A 24,495-nucleotide genomic window follows, 5' to 3' on the forward strand; every position below is an offset into this window, starting at 1 on the left:
TTTCAAATCGACAAGAACATTATAAAAGAGTAAAAGTTTAATACTAAATAAAAACAAAATGCATTTTTTTTATCGTAATCATGATTAAACTATATTTTTGTAACATTATATTTTTAAATTATTTTATGAAGGTTATTTTTATAGGACCCGACAAATTAATACATAGACGAAAAAAATGTTCGGCTTACCCACCTATTTGAAAATATTTCATCATAGGTTATGTCATTACCATTAGTATAATTAATATTTGATCACTTTTGTCAGGTGTATATAAACACAAAACCACTTTAAACAAAAAAATAAATATTAAATAAGTTTTCAACAAATCATAATACCTAACTACAGGAATATTCAAAATACATTATGCAATGAGAGACTATTAAAAAACACTTTATATTCGGAAGATTATACGATGTTTTAACGTTTTCACGCCGGTCGTCCGTAGATAGTTTTATTGATAAAGTGAGTGGGTTATTTGTGTTGATAATTGATTAGGATACATTTGATGCTAGCCACTCGAGCGATTGGTTGTATATGCATGTATACATTTACCATATTATTGAATTAAGGCCCCGTAGTAAGCGTTCAAAGATGGTTTGAAAGGAGATATGTAAATAAGAATGTTAAAGGGAGTGCGCTAATATTAAAAAAAACGAAAACAATTAAGAAGTAGAGAAAAAAATCTCTCGACAAATTCTTCAGTTTAATTTAAAGATACACTGATTTTCATACGTGTAACATATTAAATAACAGAACAATTTTTTTAAATAATTTTCGGAGCTTACTTTGTGATTTTTTTTCTATCGAGGGAATTTCAAATAATTAATGTTTCGGCATGACAAATGTACAAATATTATCTTCAAAAGTAAAATATATTTTTTAAAACTTAAAAATTAGAAACTTGTTGTAAATCGGTACAAATCGGGAATGCGGGGGCTTAATATCATTCCTCAAAATATTAATATGGAAACATATGAACTGCTTACTGCGGTTTAAAACCATCTAGATTTCGCCATTTATCCCATATTTTTAGGTTTTATAAATTTGACACATTATGACGAGGGATCGCTAAAAACGTTTGTCAATTTTTTCATAATATGTCCAAAATTGCTGGCGTGGCTAGACAACTAAATAAATAAAATGTATGAAATAAACAAAAAATGAATAAGAAACTTTAAAAAAAAGTTGCTTAAGTTTTAAGTATGGTAAACACTAATAAAAAGTCTGTATTTCCGCATTGAGCAACATTGCTTAAGAATAGAACATTTCACGGAGTTTTTCACATTTATAAACTCTTTTTCACCGACTTTTGAACAGCATATCTATAAAAGAACCCAGGACCCCAGTGTCTCTATTTCTCTCCTCATTGGGGTATCCCGGCACAGAGGGCCTTGTGGGGCGCGGCGTGGGGGGTTTTGACCAGTTGCTGAGATCTTGTTGGACTCCGATAATATCATTGTTGGGGCCCCCGACGGCCCCGCCGGGCTTCCAGGACTCATTCGGCTGCTCCTCGTCGATGTGTTCATATACGGGTTTTATGCTGTCTGAAATACGAAAAATAATCTATTTTATATCTTCGATTCAAATCTTAAGTAAAATAATAATTCACATGATAATCTTATTAGTACCTATCACTCATTATAAATTATATGCTGAAAAAAAACATTGTGTATCAATTTATCATTCCAAGTTTTAGGTAAACAATAATAATATTATGGTCGAAAAAATAGAACCATGATTATGTAAACAAAAGTGGGTTACTAATTATGGGGAAAGTACATATAGGCCCTGTATATCAGTCAGTCCTTATCCTCGTTATGAGAGATATAATTTACTTCTGACAGGTTGCTCCTGGCAAGGGATACCATTACAAAAAATACTGATGTACGAGGTCATAATCGCTATTTTTAACAACCCTCTTTATGTGGTTCGATTCCAGAGCCGTTGCTCAAAGTTGTTTAGGTTACCTAGATTTAAATTAGTTCTCATTAGAATCGTGTATGAATTGTAATAGTCAATGAAAATGGTACTAATTCTATCATGCAGTTAAGATTCTTACAATATTGTTACACTAACAGCTAAAAAAGCGAAGCTTAGTTAGATCCTACCTCAGGCAGAAGTCGGGATCAAATAATTAGACAGGTAGGTACTATATTAGCAGTGCCGGATTAAGCAGCTGGGCCCCCTCTAAAACTATTTCGTATTCTGATAACATTATGGAAAATATTACAGGGATTTTAATAATATTGATTTCACACAAACGATGTATCGAATTCAGTAAGTCTAAACTTAAATATGCTACAGGCTAATTTTTTGTCAATTCAACTTTAAATGTATTTTGATTAAATGTTTCCCAGGAAACTTTCAACAGGTTCGGTCCCCGTTCATATCCAATACCGATAAAGTTCAAATCAAGTATTTAATTAAACAATCTATTTCTAAACTTTATTATCTTTAAAAATTAATGGGAGTCATATCTTAACTTGTACTTATGTTGTACTTGTACTTAACTTGTACGTAATTTAGGGACAGCTAGATTATACTGAATAATAATTGTACCGTAAGTTGATATATTTTTGTTAAGCTGCTGGGAACATAAATAAAGATTCGTTAACATTTACTATTTAGACACACTCTCAATACGTATAATTACCAAAAACAATACTTCGTTTCAACTTAATTATTGTAAGAAATACAATTACAATGTCCGGAAAAGAAAAATAATGTATTCAAATAGCAAACAATCCATTATTTGAATTATTTTCAGCTTTTCGTTCTAGTTGGCAATGTACCTACCGTCAAATGTCACATTGATAGTAGATCGGCCATGTTGAATGTTCCATGAACATTCAACATGGCCGCAAACTAGACGGAAAATTATTCCCACAAATTTGAACGAAATTGCTATTTAAATGCATTATCTTCCAGTTCTGGTATTTTAATACTTTGTTATTACAGTATTTTAGTTTAAACGAAGTAATACTTTGTTAATGATAGTGTGTCTAAATAATAAATATTTTCTGAAAGATTTATTGTATTTTTTTTAAATTTGTTCTTGCGGGGGTATTAAAAAGAGCGCCATAGGCAAATAATCTACTCTGCCTTGTGCTGAATCCGACACTGTATGTTAGGCTACCATTTAGTAAGCTCACCAGGCGAGGTATTTGATTTGTTTACCTATTTCGGGCTTTAATGTCGATAAGAATGTTTCTTACTGTCACCGGGGCGGTTGCCGTTCCACGGGGGAGGAGGTCTTTGAGGCCTCGGAGGCCTGGTGGGGTAAGAACCTTGATTAAACCACCCAGAGAACCAGTTGCTCGGAGACCCGTTGAAGCTCTCGCTCTGTGGGGGTCTGGGGGGCTGGTTTGGCTTTTGAGGCCACTTGTCCTGGGTTATAATGCCGTTTTGAATCCAGTTGAATATGCCCCCGAAGTTATTGTTGTTGGAACCCGAAGAAGGGGTGGGGCGGGGTCGGTTTGGCGGACGTTCGCTATCTTGATAATCTAGTAAAAGAAAAATAGGTAGATTAAATGGATAATAATAGTAATAAATAATCTTAAATATGAAGCGAAAATCTGTTTTATACTCTAGAAGGGTGGAATTTGCGGTAGGTACGGTACCTACATATTGTTTATGTTTTTATAAAAATTGGAATTTGTTCGATTTAAAAGTGAGTTATGTATTATTAGAGGGAAAGCGTAGTTTAGGCGGGAAAGCGACAAGTAAACAATAGAGTGTAGAAAAGTTTAAATGTTGTTTGGAGGTTAGAATAATGCTTTGTGGATATTATGTCATTCGAGTAATTTAAGAAAAATATCTGCCAATTATTATCTATATCATTATAAAAAATTAGATTATGTAGCACGATCATGCATACGGTTGGCTCTGAAGTCATGGAATTTATTCAATCTTTTCTGTATGGAATATCCAGGACATTTTATTTTTCTCACAAGGTAATTTCGACCAGATCTGTAGAGCTTTGAAATATTCGTTCGGGAGATAATTTCAATTTGTATCGATATTTCAGGCGAGAAATTAATGCTTATAATAATTTGTTATCATAAAAACCTTGTCTTATAAACATTAATTTATTATTAAAAAAACACAATATTTGACAAGTCAAAATATTTCACCAACAAATTCAGCACTAACAAAGCCTTTCCTACAAAAATAAATTTGGTTGTTTACAGGTGAAAACAAAAATATAATAAGCAGTGATTGTCGATTGAAGTACTTGAACATATTGAATTATTTGGCGGGTTGGGAAAAAGATGACGTAGCTCAGTGGTCCAAAGCACCTGACCGGACATCAGAAGTTGCGGGTTCAATTCCCGTCGGCGGCATTTATTTTTACTCGGGAGATATTTTCAATTTGTACGGATATTTCAGGCGAGTAATTAATGCTTATAATAATTTGTTATCATTCGTTCATCTGTCAAAAAAAAGGCGCACAAGTTTTTTTTCTCCAACTCTTTAAATTCCGTTATATGTTCGGTTGTAACCACACATATTTCTCATGACGACGCATATGTGAATAAAAATGTTCACGATGGGTTCCTCAGCGGTAGGACCATGCAATATGTATCATTTAAATGTAAATTACGACGTTGGATAAACTAAAGAGAAAGCCCAACAAGCCGAAATATGAGGGTAATTATTTGAGAGGTAGGTACCTAGGCACAACCATTACAAATAATACCTAACAACAGCAAAAAAAAAACATAAAAAATGACATAATGATCGAAGAAGAAACCGTAGTTACGCAATAAACAATTTAACGTGTGAATTATTTCTAATTGATCCGCTCTGCGAGTTTAACATTTTTTTACAAAAGAGTCGAAAATTGAAGATCAACTCTCTAACCGTGAATTACATAATGTTTATTAATGATAATTAGGTAGGAATCTGATTAATTACAATGACTAAAAAAGTATGTTGTGGACGTGTATGTGTTTCCAAAGTTTTATATTTTCGTGTTCGGTGAAACTAATCAAAAATATTAAAATATAAAAACTCTTTCTTCAACAATAAATTTATTTAATTACTTTGTTCTGTCCGGAGCATAGAGCTAGAGAGCTAGAAAGAAAGGTAACAAAGGAACTGTCAGCCGATTGACCATATTTTAAAATCTAACTTTTCTAATAAATATTACCTAGATTCTGTCAAATTATTTATAATTCAAATAATATTATAATAGTATTACAACCACACAAAATATAATAAGCAAGAAGTTATTACATTATGCAAATAATAAACTTTGGTCCTCCGAGCCGGACCGTGGACTTTCAAGGAAAGTGAACGCAAGGAAAGAGAGTAGTTTGTCGCACTGTCCAATTAGGTGATGCGTCGGTGTATGCCTATTAGCTTATCCGTGCCAGTCTGTTGGATAATTTGGACTCAAACCAGTTGTGTGGGAGCCATCACCCGCATGACCCAGATAGATTGATGACTATCGATTCGATAATACAAATTGCATAATAATGTAATGACATAAACTTGTGCCGAATTTGTAAAATACGACACTTTAGTTAGGTACCCGCTGTACGTTGTTATGTGTGATTGTTTAATAAAAAAGGTATGACATGTTTCGTTTGGTTTATAGAGAGAATGTGGACGGTGAAAGATGTTGTTACTTATATCTTATAAATACCTACTTCACTCACGTCATTATTATTAAGCATCGCCACGAATTTAATTCAAATTAAGTACCTGTGTGCACGTGTAGCTCGTACTTAATGAATTCACAAGTTTTTATGGAATGCTTTCTTAAATTCAAATAAATAAGACAGAAGAAGCAGATAATGCTGAATAATGTATGAATTCATAAGTACATATGGAACTTTTGCCTAAATTCAAATAAAGAAGATTCATGTATTGCTGATTGAATGAATTCACAAGTATTTTTGGAACGTTTTCAAATATTCAAATAAAGTAGACGGTAATTATTAAGGTATTCACAAATCTTTATGGAACATTTTCAAATATTCAAATAAAGTAGACGGTAGTTAATAAGCTATTGACAAATCTTTATGGAAAGTTTGCTAAAGTTTAATAAAATACATTTTTCTATATTTTATCCCAATAATTTTACATCGCAAGTGCATACATTTTTAGAAAAGAAACAAAGGCAATTAAAGGGAACCTAAGGCACTGTCTGTGTGTGGGTTATATAAGAAAGAAATACTTATTAAATAAGAATAGAAACAGATTTAAATAAAAAATACAACATCAAGCAAGTTATAATGTAAATTTTAAAGTCACGACAATAGCGTGGAAAAAATGAAACATGAAAATTTGCAAAGAATTTATAGGAATACTGATTTAACATCTAAATCATTCACCCATAATTTTAATTTTTTTGCATGGTATATATTTTAATAGTCATTTGTATGTTTTTTGGTAGAACATTAAACGTGCAAGGACCAATAAACTGACGTGTGTTTGCATTAATTTGGTATTATTTGAATAAAATACATTATTAGTCTTATCAGTCGAAATTTAAAAAAATACATGTCAGTAATGCTAGAATTCACAAGCCTTTTTAGAACGATGGCAGAAAAATAATGAAATAATTTTTGTGGATAGATTTAATTAATTCGACAGAACTTGACTTGACCTCATAGAATGAGGTGTTTTGGAAAACAGCAGTGACCTTCTAAAGATCCTCGGATTTTTCAGAGACAGTTTTAAAAAACATTATTGTGTCACATAAATTAGAATTATTGAGTTCATTTTGATGCTTATAGACCAAGGTTTCTGATGTATATCTTATGTTTCCATGAATATTTTTTTATAACATTGACAAACAAAAACAATCCTTTGTTTGGTCTAGATTAATATGATTCGACGATATCCATTATTCGAAGGTTATTGTTTAATGGGCGGGTTATTGGAAATCTGTCCTCTAGCAAGGATAAAGAACATGAAAAGTGTAAATAGGATGGCCTCCTAAAGGCGAAACATCTGACCCGTGTTAATAAACACTCAGCACATCCTTAAAAACAAAAATGAGGAGAATTCCATGTTCCATTTCATGTAGTTGCAGCTCGCACTAATTGTATGGTAATTATTCTTTTTCTTTCTGTGTACGTAATAGCTGAATGAGCGCCTAAATAAATTAATATATTTGAAAAGTACCGTCATATAATTATATTTTGTATGTAGCTTCTAGGTCAGATAATGTACAGAGTCTAAAATGATGAGAATATACGAAACAAGAGCGCATAAAAAATATTATTTTATTAATATAAAAACCTCATAAGTTTTAAAAACTGAGACGACCTCTATAAATTGATAATAGTAAGAGAATTTGAGAAATTTTGGTACTTTAATATTTTTTCCTGGCCCTTTCATGAATGACCTCTCAAAATCACGAGTTTAAAAAGTAATTATGTGAGTAGGTACCTACCGCACGACTCCCAACGGTCTGAGAGTGTGGCACCCCTAATAATTTGGGTATTTTGTGAGGCTGAAGGCAGTGGATAGTCGAAGGATATAGGAAGAGGAATGTGGGGAAGTATCTAGCTTTTCAGGTCTGGTCACCAATCACAGCTAAAGTCATTTAAAGGAACGTTTATATTCTGAATGATCTTATCTTTCAACAGGACGATACTGAAAGTATCTACCGTTCTGGAACGTGCCGCAATACATTATCTTTTTTATGAATGAATTGTTAAATAGTAAAAATTAATCCCATTCACCCATGACCTCCGGATTACTGGCCAAGGATCGTAATCTTTCGACCATTGAGGCCGTCGTTGAATAAGTTCTTGCCATCACCACCTAATCATATTCAATTCATTGTATTCCCCATGCATCGCTTTTCATAAAACATTTTACAATGACATAAACTACTTTCCTTGCGGTGAAAATTATCACTAATAACGCTTCATTCGGGTTTTCATTCATTGTTAATACAATCCTTTCATTTGTCACTTCACTTTATATGGACACAAAAATTGATCACACTTGATTTTTTTATTACAAACACACCATTGCAGCTTTCGTAATCCTTTGTCAATCTAATGACTTGTGTTATTGAATGTAATAATATGACGAACTAAAGCCAGTACAGAATTATCCATCTGCAAAGCAAGGTTGTTTCACAATGTACATATTTCTTTATTCTGTTACTGGTCTGGTGTATAGTAAATCGTAATGCGCCCATCACCTTGACAGTCGATCAAGGTAAGAAAACATACAGAGAAAAAAAGGCGCAGAAGAAGAGATAATTAACAAATCGAAAGTGAAGATGACGACATGCAAGAGAAGGTAAAATTCAGTACAAAGTCTGATGAAAAAACATTTTGATCATTTATTTTTAAGCAGGTAGTAAACGTATTTATAATTAACGCATCGCTACACGAAGAAAGTCAATCAGTGACTATAATATTATATATTGGCGATAAATGTGATTCGATGCATCGTAATTATTGGTAATCGCAGATTATCCCATAAAAATCCATGATTTATATCGTTATAATGGCTTTTGTTACAGAATTCTGTGTACAGATAAAAAAGAATCAACCCGAAAAAACAAAGTTTAAAAAAATTATAATACATCTATTTTCAAATGCCTTTTTTGCTTGAAACTCTACAAACTTTCATTTTCTGACGAATGCATGTGTATGTTTGATTGCCACTAAAAGTTGATAGAATATATAAAATTGATTTGGTCACTAAATACAGCTTAAACTATTTAATGCAACAACTTTTTGATTTTTAGTTATTATTCCATCACCAGGACGATTTTGAGAGAATATTTCACACGATAAGAAGCAAATATACAAAATTTAAAATTCTTATCTGATTTTCCACATGTGAGAAAATTAATATATTTTTACATTGTCAAATTCGTTTATACCATTACTATTTGGACCGTGTTATGCAGAAATCACCCAACTCCCAATTTGAAAAATTTGAATATTTTCACTTACTTTAGACACTCAAACCAAAATTTCAAATAAAGAACATTTTGTGGATTGAAATCGTTCAGCATTTTTCACATAAAATATAAAATATTGCAAAAAAATCCATGTGTTTTGGATGATTTGTAAAGACTTTGAAACTATTTTTTTTTAAATTTGCTGAAACCATCAAACTATAAAATGTAACTTTATTGACAAAATAATCAAGATTTGTAATATGATGCAAAATAAACAATGCTTCTTCATAGTAATACAAGTGGGCTGGACAGACGTTGTCCTGCCACAGACCACCTTCCATGTAGGGAAGTTAAAATTTGTGGTTGTATGCATTTTTGGATGAGAAATTTGAAAAAAGATCAATAATTTTGTTTTTTTTTGTAGCAATAACAGCGCCACCTACCGAGTCCAAAAAACTATCCTATATTTTAAACTAAAACCAACCATACACATTAAAAAAATTCATTAAAATCGGTTAGGCTGTTTCGGAGATTAGCGAGAAGGAATACGTTGACACGTGATTTTTATATATTAATATTAAAAAACCTTTTTTTGTTTTTTTTTTGTTATTTGTTTTTGGGGTGTTATGCCGTGTTGCGCTAACTTCTTCTTTAGCCAACGTTTCGGACAACTTTACAGTGTCCATCATCAGGTCAAATGTGCCCTGATGATAACAAAATATCAAAAATACTTTTGGCCGTGAAAATCTTAAATCACATTAAAAAACCTTATTTCCACCATTTTATACAGGGATATAATTATTTTTAATTCCGCAAATATTAAAAATTTTGCCAATTAAGCTTGCAGCCTATAAAAAAACACAAAGTTATAATTTAATAAGTGTGCTTTCATACCATCAACCTCCTCGCTATAAACAGGATCGACATAATCCTCTCCCGGCGATGGTTTGGGCACGTCGGCGGTAGAGGGGGTGCAATCCGCGTCCTGCCCCCAGGCACCGGCGTTGCCCCAGCCTGGTGCGTTCTGGCCCCACTGCCCGAGCAGCAGGCCGAAGGTGCGCCCCTGGGGGGCCCCCTTGCTAAGGCTACGACAGGGGCGCGCTCGGGCGGCGAGACATGATGATTGGAGAATGAAAAGGAGGGTAACCTGAAAAATACAAAAGTAATATTTTATGACATTATTTACTTGACATTATTATGTTTTTCTCGCTCAAATGTGTAGAAATGGGCAGACCGTTTGATAGATTCTCCTAACTTAACAAACGAATTGTAATCTTTAGAGAACAGGCGTTAAGGCGAATCTTAATGCTAAATCACTATTTTGATTAATATTAATAACGAATTGGTGTACATTATGAATACCAAAAATATGCGTTTAAATAAATTGAAGGTTTTCCTATGGTTTCGTTTGAGTAAAATACAAATAAAAAATAAATTAATCAATAAAAAATATAAATGTAAACCACTAAAAAATATATTTTTTCAATACAAATGTATGAACGCTTAAAGGAAACAACTTACAATAAAATACAGTATTATATCTAAGATTATCTGTGACAGTTTCATTTGATTAACTTTTTGCTTTGTTATAAAATTATTTGCAAAATAAATAAAAAACAGTTTTGTGCTTGAAATCGAACGTTTCTAGACTCCGTTTGTCAAGCGATTTTAATGCCCATTACCTACAATATAAGGTATACCAAGAATATACACATTTTTGGCTAGTAGCTTCCTCTTAAGTAGGAATGCTTTCTTTGTTATACCGGTATTTCAATGAAAGATGATCCGAGAAACTAGTGGCGGTGGCACTAGTTCCTAGGGAAATTATTTTCCTTGGGGCCTCCTGTGTTTTTAAAAATTTCAGAAGGCAATAATTTAAGTATTCATTAGCCTATAGGTTCCAATCACCTACTTATTTTTATGGTTCAATAAAATTCTAAAAATTATCCACTGTTTTAGTTTTAAGCAACAGTGAAGAATTGCATTGAAAAGTGGAATTTTAATAAAACTCGAAGAAACGCGATAAAACTCACCAGCCACCAGTGATTCGGAAATTATGACTTAATTATAATATAATGCATCCATGGTGTAATACCGAGTAGTTGATCCATACAACAGTTGTTGCAACAATAAATAAGGATACATTACTTTTAAGTTAATCGTCATTCGTGCTGTGCATTACTGTGCAACAATTAATTCAACAATCTCATGTCATAATGACTTCACCGAAAACAATACTCATCCATTACACAAATCCATTACAAAGATAATAATTAATAAGATGTCAGTATAAACTTAGAAAGCGATTCTTGGCAGTATTTTAAATTCAGTCACCATACATATTTCAGGCGTGCGAAATGTTTTGAATGCTTGGTTAAGGACGAAACCTGAGATCCTTACCAAATTTTATGAAAGTTAACAACTGACCAAGGTACAAAATACGTAATATTATTACCTACATCATTTGTCATGTAACGGTATGTTACTAATGTAACACTTTTTTTACCTTAGCTAACTTTCACGTTTTTACTTCAATGATAAGTTCAAAAGTTAATGGGAGAAGTTTAATTTACTTTTTTTTCAATAACTTGAGGTAACAAAGTTTTCTAATTCATTTGGTACGGTCCAAACAATGCCTAGTTAGCGAACTGAACTGCTCCCATTTAGCGAATAAATAATTTAGTAGTCGAAACGGCAATATATGTGTATACAATCAATTGTGACTATAACAGTGTGTTCAGGCCTTCCTATCAATGTTCAAGTATTTATTAACTTACTTGATAGTTGGGAGAGGCTCAGTGCGTTGTGCGAATGTCGTGTGGACGGAACTATTGATTTAGTAAAATATTTATTTATTTCAATTTGAGAGGCGGGTTTGAGTACCGCGGCCCCTTTTTAATGTACCTACAGGATTTTCCAATGAGAGGTGTTATTTTGATATTCAATCGTAAAAGATCAATGGTTTCGTTACTTGATAAATGTAAACATTGTCTAGATCAATACCATTCAATTTCGGCCATAAAAAAATCGTTAATCATCTCTCGATAGCGCAATCCATTCACCGTAACTGTTGCTCCAGCCTCATTTTCAAAAAAGTAAGGTCCAATGACTCCGCCGGACCATAAACCGCACCAAACAGTCACACGTTGAGGATAGAGAGGCTTTTCAATAAAAAATCATGGCGTTTCCAAGCCCCAGATGCGACAATTTTGCTTGTTGACGAAGCCACCGAAGTGGAAATTGGCCTCATCACTCAAGATGATTTGAATTTGATTCACTCAAGTGAATTTTAATGATTTCAGTGCGTTGTTGAAGCGTGTATTGTTCCATTTTTATTAATGGCGTAGTTTGTACTTGTCAAATATAAAAAAATGATAGCTTCAAAAGTAACATCTATTGAAATAGCGGGTTATTCAAAATAACACCTCTTATTGGAAAACCCTGTAGTTAGATATTTGGAAAAAAAATGTGATCGAATTGACTTTCTTGTAAAATGTTAATAAATAATCGAAATAAGCACGTACAAACAAGACGTCATACACATATCAACAAAGTAACTAATTTGAATATTGCAAATCTGAAAATGAGTCCATCACGCCGCTAAAGGAGAACGCTACAGTTGACGAAATAGTGCAATTATTATATGTAAGTACATTGCTAATGATTAGTTACAATATTGACAGTGTAGTCTATTGCAAGCTGTTTAAGATTATAACTAGTAATGCAACGATACTGATTTTAATTAAAAATTTTGCTCATAAACATTATAACGCAATCAATAATCGTACAACAAAAGGATTTTCTTCGATAACGCCATAGGTATTAAAATTAATAGATCGGCTAAGCGGGAAAGAGAAAAAAAAGTTACTAGTTGCGCGGGAAACGAAGCAACCGTCCCTCTTTCTATGATTTGTTAGTAAATTAATCTGACAGTATGCAGACAACTTGCACTGTGGTATCAGCATTCTGTGATTTGTTAGTAAATTAATCTGACAATATGCAGACTACTTGCACTGTAGTATCACCATTCTGTGATTTGTTAGTAAATTAATCTGACAGTATGCAGACAACTTGCACTGTAGTATCACCATTATGTGATTTGTTAGTCAATTAATCTGACAGTATGCAGACAACTTGCACTGTAGTATCACCATTATGTGATTTGTTAGTAAATTAATCTGACAGTATGCAGACAACTTGCACTGTAGTATCACCATTATGTGATTTGTTAGTAAATTAATCTGACAGTATGCAGACAACTTGCACTGTAGTATCACCATTATGTGATTTGCTAGTAAATTAATTTGACAGTGGGCAGACAACTTGCACTGTAGTACCTATCACAATTCTGTGATTTGTTAGTAAATTAATCTAACAGTATTCAGACAACTTGCACTGTAGTATCACAATTCTGTAATTTGTTAGTAAATTAATCTGACAGTATGCAGACAACTTGTACTGTAGTATCACCATTCTATGATTTGTTAGTAAATTAATCTGACAGTATGCAGACAACTTGTGCTGTAATATCACCATTTGGTCCTCGAAAATAAAATTTTACGATTTTTTAGACCTTTTTAGAATGGTAGGAATTTTCGGTTGCGTAAAAAAACTAACAGCAAATCCCAAATCTGATAAATAAAAGTTCGAGCTAGTTTCAAAAATGTAATATTTTGTTGCACTATTAAGTTATATACTTTTAAAAAATTGTTATGATTTACCCATCTCACTCAATTTCAGCGTCGGAACGCTAGTCGGTTCGTTTAAAAACGAATATCCAGATCCTGCAAAGAAAAGTCCCACAATAGACTACGCAGACATTTGTCTTACTATAGCGATCTTTACTTTTCTGCGCAGGGTCTGGTTATTTCAATGTGCGCTCTTCCGTGGTAAATGTACGACTGATTTATAGTTTATTCAAAGCATTCTTGAACCCTCCTGGTGATACCTAGATTTCAAGTTATTGCAAGTCTATTGATTTGGTTGTCTATGGATAAGCCGTAAAATAAGTTTGTAAATTCTTTAATCTAGTTATTTCCCCACTTAACATTAATTACGTAATATTGATTCATCCTCTCATTCCATTTACGAGAGGAACTTCCAATGCGGAACACTTACAAATCGACAAAACATTTGCAATAAATATTGCGTTCGTCTGACATGAATTATTACACAGTTACTGAAATGTACAACGTGAGTAATACCCAAGTGCACTGCTCCCTTTGTTATTAGTCAATTAATACATATAGCTATAAACTGTTCATAAGGACCAGAAACCTAATTCTACTAAGAAATTTAAGCTGTTAATTGAAAAAAAAAATTACTAACATTATAATTTAGAGAAGTAAATAATAAACATTAGTGTAAAATATATTTTTTTTTTTTACAGTTATGTTCACAAATTATAACTTGCACACTTTTACATTTTATATTGCTTCATGCGGTTCTTACTAACTATTTTGAATTTATTAATTAAAAATAATATATTAATTATAAAGTGTTTTTTTTGTCTGTTAATTGACATAGATACATCTTTTCATACTCTTCTGTTATTCCAACTACGAGTATTGACTTCACTTGGTAGTGCCTTATGTTAATTATAATCCACAGATTAGGATGAACGAAGTATGTATGATGAATGAGATAATGATGAATGTAAGTAAGTCTCAAGTCATGGTGTTTGCAAGAGAGAGTATGAAAACATTGTTCAATATAGTTATGAATGCGGAATACTTGGAGCAGATGGATGAGTTTGTGTATTTAGGATGTATGTTTACGAGAGATGGGAAGGCTGATAGAGACATTGGAGGACTGAACGAGGTTGGCGCCAAAAAAAAATGTCCAAAAAAGCGAAGCTAGCTGTCCACAATGGAGTGATGGTACCTATCCTGAGGCATGGAACTGACAGAGGAAGGATGAAAGTAGACTGAATGCTGTAGAAATGAGATCCCTGAGTCGTATGTGTGGTAAAACCATGATCGTGTGAGAAATTTGGAGATCCGCAAAAAGTGCAAGAGATATAAGCGTAATGCGTAAGATAAAGAAAGGGACGCTTAGATGGTTTGGGCATGTAGAGCGAATGAGCGAAGAAAGGAGTGTAAGGAGAATGGTGGCAAAAGTCGGGGACGCCGGAGGAAGACATGGCACGATTAAGTGAATCAGATACTTGAGTCGGGCCATGTCAAGAGGAAGAATAATAGAAGAGTACGAATGAGACGGTGCATGAATGTGAATAAGGTAAGGAGTGTGTGCCAAGACCGAGTTATCTGGCGGTCCGTCCTCTCTGCCTACCCGTGCGGGGAAACGGCGTGATGGTTAGTTAGATAGTTAGTTCATTTAGGTGGTGTCATCTTTTAAATGAGAAAAATGAGAAAGGCTCTTTTTAATCAAGATACTGTTAAAAATGTGACTGCATGACCATTAAAATACGTGTCATTCAGAATATATCTAAACACGTTACCTTGTCTGTATAAATATAATGGACAATATGCGAAAATTTTATTATTTTTAAGAACACAGTTTTTTTTATTTTTTTTATAGTGAATACCTCACAAGAGTCCCAACTGCTCCCGTCTGGAGCCAGTGAGACTATGGCATCCCCAATTGGGAGATGTTGTGAGGCTGAAGGTAAGTGGGGAAGGGAAAGAGGAAGGTGGGGAAGTACCTGGCTATTCAGATCTAGTCACTAAACACGGCTAAAGCCATTTGGAGCAACGTTTCAATTCTGAATGGTGGTCTTACACCAGGGCGATACTGGTAGTATCTTCCACTCTGGAACGTACCGCAAATATACTATATATTATTTTAATTAATTAATTGTGAAATAACACAAATTAATCAAATAAAATTTATTTGCGCACGCCGGGTTCGAACCCGCGACCTTCGGAATGGCAGTCCAATGCGTTACCACTGGACTATGCCGGCCGTCAAATTTTGTATTTTGTATTGTACACATGTTCCGACTTCCTCATAACATATTGGTATTATATAGATAGTTTATGAAATTTGACAAATCATTCGTTATAGGCCTCCAGTCCCGTTTTTAACAGGAAAATTGATGATTTAACCAGATTTTTAATAAATTAACAATATTTCTTATCAGCAAGTTTTCTCCATGAAAAAATAGCTTAAAATGAATGGTTCGTCCCTGATTCACACAGCTGTAAGAACAAATTTAATTTTAAACTATTTCTTTATCGACGATGCAGTAGAATTGACACCCAGTATCGATCAGCTATTTAGAATTCAAAGTGTGTCTTAAGAAATACCAAATGGCGTTATTTTGAAAGGTTTGTTTCCGACACGACATGAATAATGTGGGAAAATCCTCGCCATTGTGTATTGGCCAAGACAGCGTGACGTCTCCGAGACGCACTTTATAGTTTCGTTCTTATAATACTTGTTCTGTTGCTGGATTATTAGTTGTGATGTTAATAATTTGGCTAATTACTAATTCAGTGAGCTTAACCCTTTCATACCTGAATTAAAACTGGCTGTGGTAGAACATAATTGATACATGGTGACAATTGGTAGAGTTAATTGAATATATATTTTTTACAATAATTTAGTAAAAGTGAGTATTGATACTTTTGTTTGAAAGAACATTAGGTCTCAGAGGGCTAAAACTGGCTGTGGTAGAGTATAATTGATACATGGTGACAATTGGTAGAGTTAATTGAATATATATATATATATATATATATTTATATTTTACACATAACATTGAATCTAAGTAAGAATCGTGGCTCCCTTATCAGGCACAAGAGCTCCTCTTTTCTGATAAGGTATACATGACCAACTATGTACCTAAATATGATATATTGCAAAATATGTATGATTTAATGTAACTATGATCTATATTAAAATAATAAAAAATAAAAAAAATATATATATATTTTTTACAATAATTTAGTATGAGTAAGTATTGATACTTTTGTTTGAAAGAACATTAGGTCACAGAGGGAATTAAAACTAGATGTGGTAGAACATAATTGATACATGGTGACAATTGGTAGAGTTAATTGAATATATATTTTTTACAATAATTTAGTATCAGTAAGTATTGATACTTTTGTTTGAAAGAACATTAGGTCTCAGAGGGCGTGTTTCACATAAAATTACAAATCCTACGATGTATACCAAAAATCTATGATTTTTTTTAATTTAAAAAAAATTAACAATGAAGAAATAAAAAAAATTCAGTCCAGTACAAACACAAAAATCGTCTTTCAAAATGTGAAAATGTCTATCGCTTCAACTAGTAGCAGAAATTGAATTAAAAAAATAGGGTGCCAAGCTATTTATACCAGCAATTGGAAAATGAAAATGGTTAATATTTATTCGCTCTAGATTGTGACCTAAAAATTGTTTTTAACTCAATATTCTAATTGTGTGAAAACGTTTGATCTATACTAATCTAGTATTTGTAAATAAGTTAAAGAATAAAATGTTACCAGATTATGCGTTAAAAAGTGTAAGTATTAATAGTAGACTCTATGGCTATCCTACGAGAAGCTGGAACGATTTTAGGCTTCCTAAGACAAATTTATCGGCAACACAAAACAATATTTATTATAAAGTTTTCAAAATGTTAAGGAAGCCAAAATTCTTGAAGTCTTTTATAGGTTATGTCTCAATGTTGTGAAGTCCAAATATTAGTACCTAGGTAATAGAATATTTTAAAGTTGTTTTATAATAGATGTTCACTAGATATAAAATGTAAAATTTTATAACTAAACTAAAATTACTTTAAAAAAAACATATATATGCACACGGTCTGAAAAGTTTACTATTAGTGCATGGTTACCTAACTATCCATCTACAGTAACTACACGTCATCAAATACGTGTCTGTCTGTAACTCTGTTTCAATGAATTCTAAAACTCAGATTTGCTTTGAATTTCAGAAATGAAACTGATTGTAATAAAGCGATAAGTTGACAAAGTACCCAATCTAACCTACTTACAATATTTCTTCAGCTGATTTCTTTTGTACATATTTATTTTGTACCAATCTACTTTTTTAGCAGGTACCTACTTAAAGTACCAACCTACAATAATATAATATATTTTTGTACGAGAAAATTAATTTAATAGTTAATTCCATATTAATTCTGTATTTCATTTGTTTAAATTTATTAGGATTAATCTTGACAGTAAATTCGGTTTTCATGATTTTTCGTGGGTCTATCGATATTCTACGATTTTTAGTTAACATCAATCCTACAATTATAACATCCCGTGATTTTTCACGGGTGTGCGCTGGTTAGTAATTCTGTTGTTTCTAACTATAGACTTTATAGGCTAATTACTAATGACCTTGAACGCGATGATATTTATGCATGAAATAATACACAACTTGTATTCAAATAATATTCAATTCAGTACAAGAACATTCACAGAGATAACACAAAGACGTGCAATGAAATCACTCTTCCAAAAAACAACAAAGCGAATATTCAAAAGAGTTTACTATACAATACTTCCAAAAATTTAAAGTTTGTACCAATTGGTAGGTTCAAGATGTATTGTAGGAGCAACTTTAGCAAGACAAAATATAGTAAATAAGTGTTGTAGGATCCACTTTCAGCAAGATAAAATGTAGTATATAAGTATTGTAGGAGTCACTTTCAGCAAGATAAAATATAGTATATAAGTATTGTAGGAGCCACTTTCAGCCAGATAAAATGTAGCATATAAGTATTGTAGGAGCCACTTTCAGCAAGATAAAATGTAGTATATAAGTATTGTAGGAGCCACTTTCAGCAAGATAAAATGTAGTATATAAGTATTGTAGGAGCCACTTTCAGCAAGAGAAAATATTGTATGTAAGTATAATTAATTAGTAATTTGTAAAATAAAATTAGTAAATAAACCATAAACTATTTCGAGGAAAAAGTGGGCAGTAGAATTACATGTTATATGAGTTGGTACCTACACAGATCTGAATTAAATGGTGTTAAGGTCTTTGAGGCGTCATGGCAATACTGATATGGTTATTTTTTATTATTCAAAAAAGTTGAAATTTTGTTGTCAGATCGAAGGTATCCGATTCGATTCCATTTATTTTATGTGCACTGCAATTTGATATGGATTTTTTTAATGAATATGCGCTCATATTAAGTATTTTTTGATATTTGTGACCTTGCTAAGATTGTATTACAATTTGACATTTTATTATTAACGGCCTCCGATTTTTCGGCTTCCTTGGTAGATGGGTAGGACTCTAGACTTCATAAGTAAAATTTATTTGATTAATTTGTGATGTTACATAATTAATTCATTAAAAATAATATATTTCACATTTGCGGCACGTTCTGGAGTACACGCAGAAAAATGATTATTGCGAATCTATTAAAAATCTCTTCAAATTATTGTTAATCCGGTTAACAACGGGATTGCAGGCGGTTCCCTGATAAACTTTTAGTAAATACGTAATATATCGAACACATGTTCATGCACCTGCATTTGTCCTGATGATATACAATGACGAAATGGCCAGGTACTTACTCACCCTCCTCTTCCCCATCTCCTTCATCTCTCCCCTATCTTCAGCCTCACAACGGTTCAACGGACAATTCAACACAGTGACAATTCAACACACTTTTAAAAAGTGATATAAAGTCATTAGAAACGATGATTTTTTTTTAACCCAACCTAACCTACATAACCCAGTTAATAAATTATTTTTTTCATCACTTTCCATGACTTTATATAACTTTTTAAAGATGTGGTGAATTATCATTTCGATGATTTATCCGGTTACAGAAAACTCCAAAGTGTTCGATGTTAATAACATTTCAAGTTGATTTTGCATTGACCTTTTTTTTTTTTAAAGAAAGACAAGCATTCCCGGGTTACGAATAACCTGACAATATTTGAAAATCTCCTACTACCACCACAGTAAGCTGAAAATGCTGCTTGTGTTGTGATGGAGGACTTAGCCAGCCGAGGAATTGAACACACTACGCCCGAGTGAGACCCAAGCGCGATGTCAATTCGGCCACCGACCGGTCAAAACCAAAAGACCGGTCGGCTTTGTAGGCACTATGAAAAAGTCTATGCGAATATCATTAGTTCGCCGTTTGAGAGTTTGTGGATCTTGAGAAACAAACAAACAGGTTATCTGCTTTATAGTTAAAAGATCTAGAGAGGAAATCTTATCATGAATATATAATAAGCTATACAATAAGAAAAGTCTCACGCTTATTTGGTAACAAAAATATAATATCTAATTTACGCTGTGTCAAAACTTTTTAATCAAACATTTTATTATTTATTATTCCCAAGTTACACGGAGTTATGAAGATTCAATATTTCATACACTCAATGAAAATATCAATGTTTACCTAACTAAAGTTCACGCACAAGTTTTGCAATTAAACACAGCGTAATATTGTGTTAATTGGCAGGATTTGTTGTGTGGTCGTAACTGAGTTACATTAAGTCAAGGACTATTTTATATGTGTTGATGTACTGCCTGAAATTCTAAGGAAAAAGCAATTATTTCATAATTCCTGACTGAACGTAAAATTTAAATTTAAAAAGCATTCTATGTGTGGATTAACTGGAGTCCCAACTACCGGACGGATACTCTAGGAATATGGCTAAGGGAGTGAGACAGGAAAGGATGTGAGAATAAGAAGGTTAAAAGTACTCTAGAAAATAGAGAAGTATAGTAAAGTAAGAAGTAATTTAGAAAATTCTACAACACAGAATAACCAATTTAAATATTCCTTAAATACATATTTTCCTTATGTGGATAGGGAAGCAAAATGATTAAAAACGTTTTTTCCGAGTTATTCTGGAGAAACTACTCGTAGTAGATACTTTTTTTCAATATATTTTTTAATAATCAATTATTAAACTAAGCTAACTATTAACTATTTTGCAAAAAACAAACAATTTTTCACGATGGACGGCGAAAGTTTGCGTCGGCGCTCCAAGAGTTAACTTGATAAAATCACGTAACGGCGCCATTTAAACTTGATCAATTATAAAACTTATTAAAACGCTGCTACCTAAAATTGGTCGTTAGTAGTATTTGTCGTAAGGAACGTCGATAGATGTATCAAAATTACCATTGAAAAAAAATCAGGGAATGCTTGCTTATATAAAATATATAATTTTTTTAAATCGTAACTAGGTAGGTACTGCCCTAATAGTTTTATTTTAAGGCATGGAAGTATTCATTGTCACAGTACATTGTTTCGATTCAGTTACATTAAGCTAAATAATAACGTAATGAGGAAGCAACAAGCCAAAAATGTGTACATTCTTAGTGCGCCTTTTATCGCCACGAATATAGGTAATAGGCACACGTATGGGGAAAGGGTTACAGATAATTTTAGCCATAATTATGTACAGGGTTTTCCAATAAGAGGTGTTATTTTGATATTCAATCGTAAAAGATCAATGGTTTCGTTGTTTGTGTGGCACGTAACGCCATCTTGTTAAAAGCAAACATTGTCCAAATCAATACCATCTAATTTCAGCCATAAAAAAAATCATTGATCATCCCTCTATAGCGCAATCCATTCACGGTAACTGTTGCTCCAGCCTCATTTTAGAAAAAGTAAGGTCCAATGACTCCGCCGGACCATAAACCGCACCAAACAGTCACACGTTGAGGATAAAAAGGCTTTTTAACAATAATTCTTGGGTTTTCCGAGCCCCAGATGCGACAATTTTGTTTGTTGACGAAACCACCGAGGTGGAAATGGGCCTCATCACTCAAGATGATTTGCATTTGATTCACTCAAGCGAATTTTAATAACTTAGAATGCGTTGTTGATGCGTGTATCGTTCCATTTTTATTAATGGCGTAGTTTCTACATGTCAAATGTTAAAAAATGACAGCTTTAAAAGTAACATCTACGGAAATAATGGGCTATTTAAAATAACACCTCTTATTGGAAAACCCTGTATTTTTTTAAGTGTTTTAATAAATGCGTTCATACACCTTCTTCTTAATATATTATACAAATTAAGACTGCGTATGTTTGCATTCGCAAAACTCTAAAAGTAGTCGACCGATATCGCTGAAAAATTTCAAAGATTGTTCTTATTATTACCAGGAGTGTTTGGACAGTGGTTTGAATGATATAAAAAGTCGGGGAAGCCTGAGGAATACTTAACGCCATATCTTTGCACCGGAATGAAATACTAATTTAGGTCGATGTGATGTAGATTTGTAACAGTAACATAGTGAATAGTGGAAAAAGTCGGTGACGCCCAAGAAATGGATTAGCAATAGCGACGCACTGCGGGGTCCACAAGTTTCTAATCAAATATATATTTATTAGTAATTTACGTTTATAGTTTTTTAAAAGTAATTAACAAGTTTCTTGTATTTCTACTCAAGCGAAACGATGGGAAAATTATCCATTTATTCAAAGCATAATTTTGGTACTCATAATTTTAACCGATTTGCAATAAAGATTAATCTAAAATAGAAATTTCACGTTAAGCTTTGCCTTAAAACCTTACAAAACATTCAAAAATAAAAATAATCAACTCACCAACACGGCTCTGCGATCCATTTTTAACTTTGTAACAACTTATTTAACTAAACACAAAACAAAATTCGCGGCTCGCAATCACAGGGTGCATTACACGAGTTCACTGCGTATCACAAACATTAATCAGAATGAATGATTTTGATTTGTAATCGAACCCGCCGCAGCCACCGGATTTGTATTGACTCACGTCTACTTCCAATTTTTAATGGAGTTGGAATGAATTATAATGGAGTTGAATTGAATTGTTGTATAACAAAACCGAGTAAGACCTCTGCGATCGGTGATGGGATGTGAAATGACGCAATTTTCGTTTTGTACTTTCTTTTTTTCGTCTCGCCCACGAAAGTGCGTCAGGTGGAGTTATAGGTACAAGCTTTGTGCATTCGGTTAAGTCAGGAGTGGATCCCAAAGTGCATTTAAAAATGATTCAACCTAACCTAATCTGAAGTAATTCAATATACACGCTTTGTGTAACCTTTGGTGACCCCACACACAATTTTTACCAACATAATGTATATACCATACATACTTCCCTTGAATATATACGTTTTTTTCTTTTAATTCACGTATTTGAATTTCACTTTTCGGAATTGAATGAATTCAAATCTTGGAAGCGGAAGTTAACCCACTTCTCGACATACGATCGAGTTGAAACGCTGCAAATAGACTTGTTTTCATTGGCAATGTATTCTTTCAACTTTTGTTGTCAATCACATAGGTAAACAAGCGGACATATATATATATATATATATACATTTCTCTGAAATAGGATGAATATACGAAACAAATTTCGTTCTTACACGATCGGCAATTGGCCAGGTTGGGTTAGGTTAGGTTAGGTTAGGTTAGGTTAGGTTAGTCGGCCAAAAATAATTTAAAATGCAATTTTATTCGAACTAATAGTAATTATTTATCCCTCGATAGAAAGAAATCGCAAAGTGTGCTCCGAAAATTATTAAAAAACCATTTGGTTCTGGTTTTTTATTAAGTTATATGTATGAAAAAATTCAGCGTTTCTTTAAATGCTACTAATTTTTCTATCGAGAATTTTTTTTATTTTAAACAAGTCTTGTTTTATTAAATATTTTAGCTTACCTACTTATTTACTTACTTACTTATCTATTAATTATAATCGTTTAGTATTAGCTCGCTCCCTCTTTTAATTGTATTTAAACATCTCCATTTCATATGATCTTCTTCTTCTTTTTTAACGCTTATAATGGAGTCATGTGCAGGTTAAGAGTCACTCCTGACAATATGCGAAAATCTAACCTAACCTATAACCGGAGTATGCAATGCATAGAAGCTATAAAGCTTTGAATATTCTAAGGAAAAAGAAGGGCACCTAAAAATATTTGAACCTAACCTTACCTATAGCCGGAGTGTACCGTTCACAAGGGATATAAATCTTGGCATACCCTGAAGAAAAGAAGGAATAAACAGGGTTTTCCAATAAGAGGTGTTATTTTGATATTCAATCGTAAAAGATCAATGGTTTCGTTGTTTGTGTGGCATGTAGCGCCGTATTGTTGAAAGTAAACGTTGTCCAGATCAATACCATCCAATTTCGGTAGTAAAAAATCATTAATCATCTCTCGATAGCGCAATCCATTCACCGTAACTGTTGCTCCAGCCTCATTTTTGAAAAAGTAAGGTCCAATGACTCCGCCGGACCATAAACCGCACCAAACAGTCACACGTTGAGGATATAAAGGCTTTTCAACAATAACTCTTGATTTTTCCGAGCCCCAAATGCGACAATTTTGCTTGTTGATGAAGCCACCGAGGTGGAAATGGGCCTGATCACTCAAAATAATTTGCATTTGATTCACTCAAGTGAATTTTAATAATTTCAATGCGTTGTTGAAGCGTGAATCGTTCCATTTTTACTAATGACGTAGTTTCTACTTGTCAAATGTCAAAAAATGACAGCTTCAAATGTAACATCTACCGAAATAAAACCCTGTATTTTGTGTTCCAAATTATTTTCTTGGGACATGCACAACCTTTTACCCTTTATTGACTGCTGGAAATTTCTACTTGTAGGTAACTTGAGTTGCTATCCCCTTTTCGCTAAAAACGATAAGCATAA

General features: G+C 32.9%; 1 protein-coding gene across 1 annotated transcript; it reads right to left on the reverse strand.

The window, feature by feature from the left end:
* Positions 1-155: 155 nt before the first annotated feature.
* Positions 156-22,504, reverse strand: LOC149418083 (uncharacterized). The gene is made up of 4 exons (XM_089639313.1): positions 22,404-22,504; positions 9,779-10,031; positions 3,216-3,503; positions 156-1,544 (listed from the first exon to the last, which is right to left on the reverse strand). The coding sequence occupies exons 1-4, from the start codon at positions 22,422-22,424 to the stop codon at positions 1,300-1,302; spliced, it is 807 nt and encodes a 268-aa protein (XP_089495439.1). The 5' UTR covers positions 22,425-22,504; the 3' UTR covers positions 156-1,299.
* Positions 22,505-24,495: the final 1,991 nt, after the last annotated feature.

The sequence above is a fragment of the Hesperophylax consimilis genome, chromosome 14 (genome assembly GCF_061612785.1).
Source record: "Hesperophylax consimilis isolate HC1 chromosome 14, BYU_Hcon_1.0, whole genome shotgun sequence".
NCBI lineage: Eukaryota > Metazoa > Arthropoda > Insecta > Trichoptera > Limnephilidae > Hesperophylax > Hesperophylax consimilis.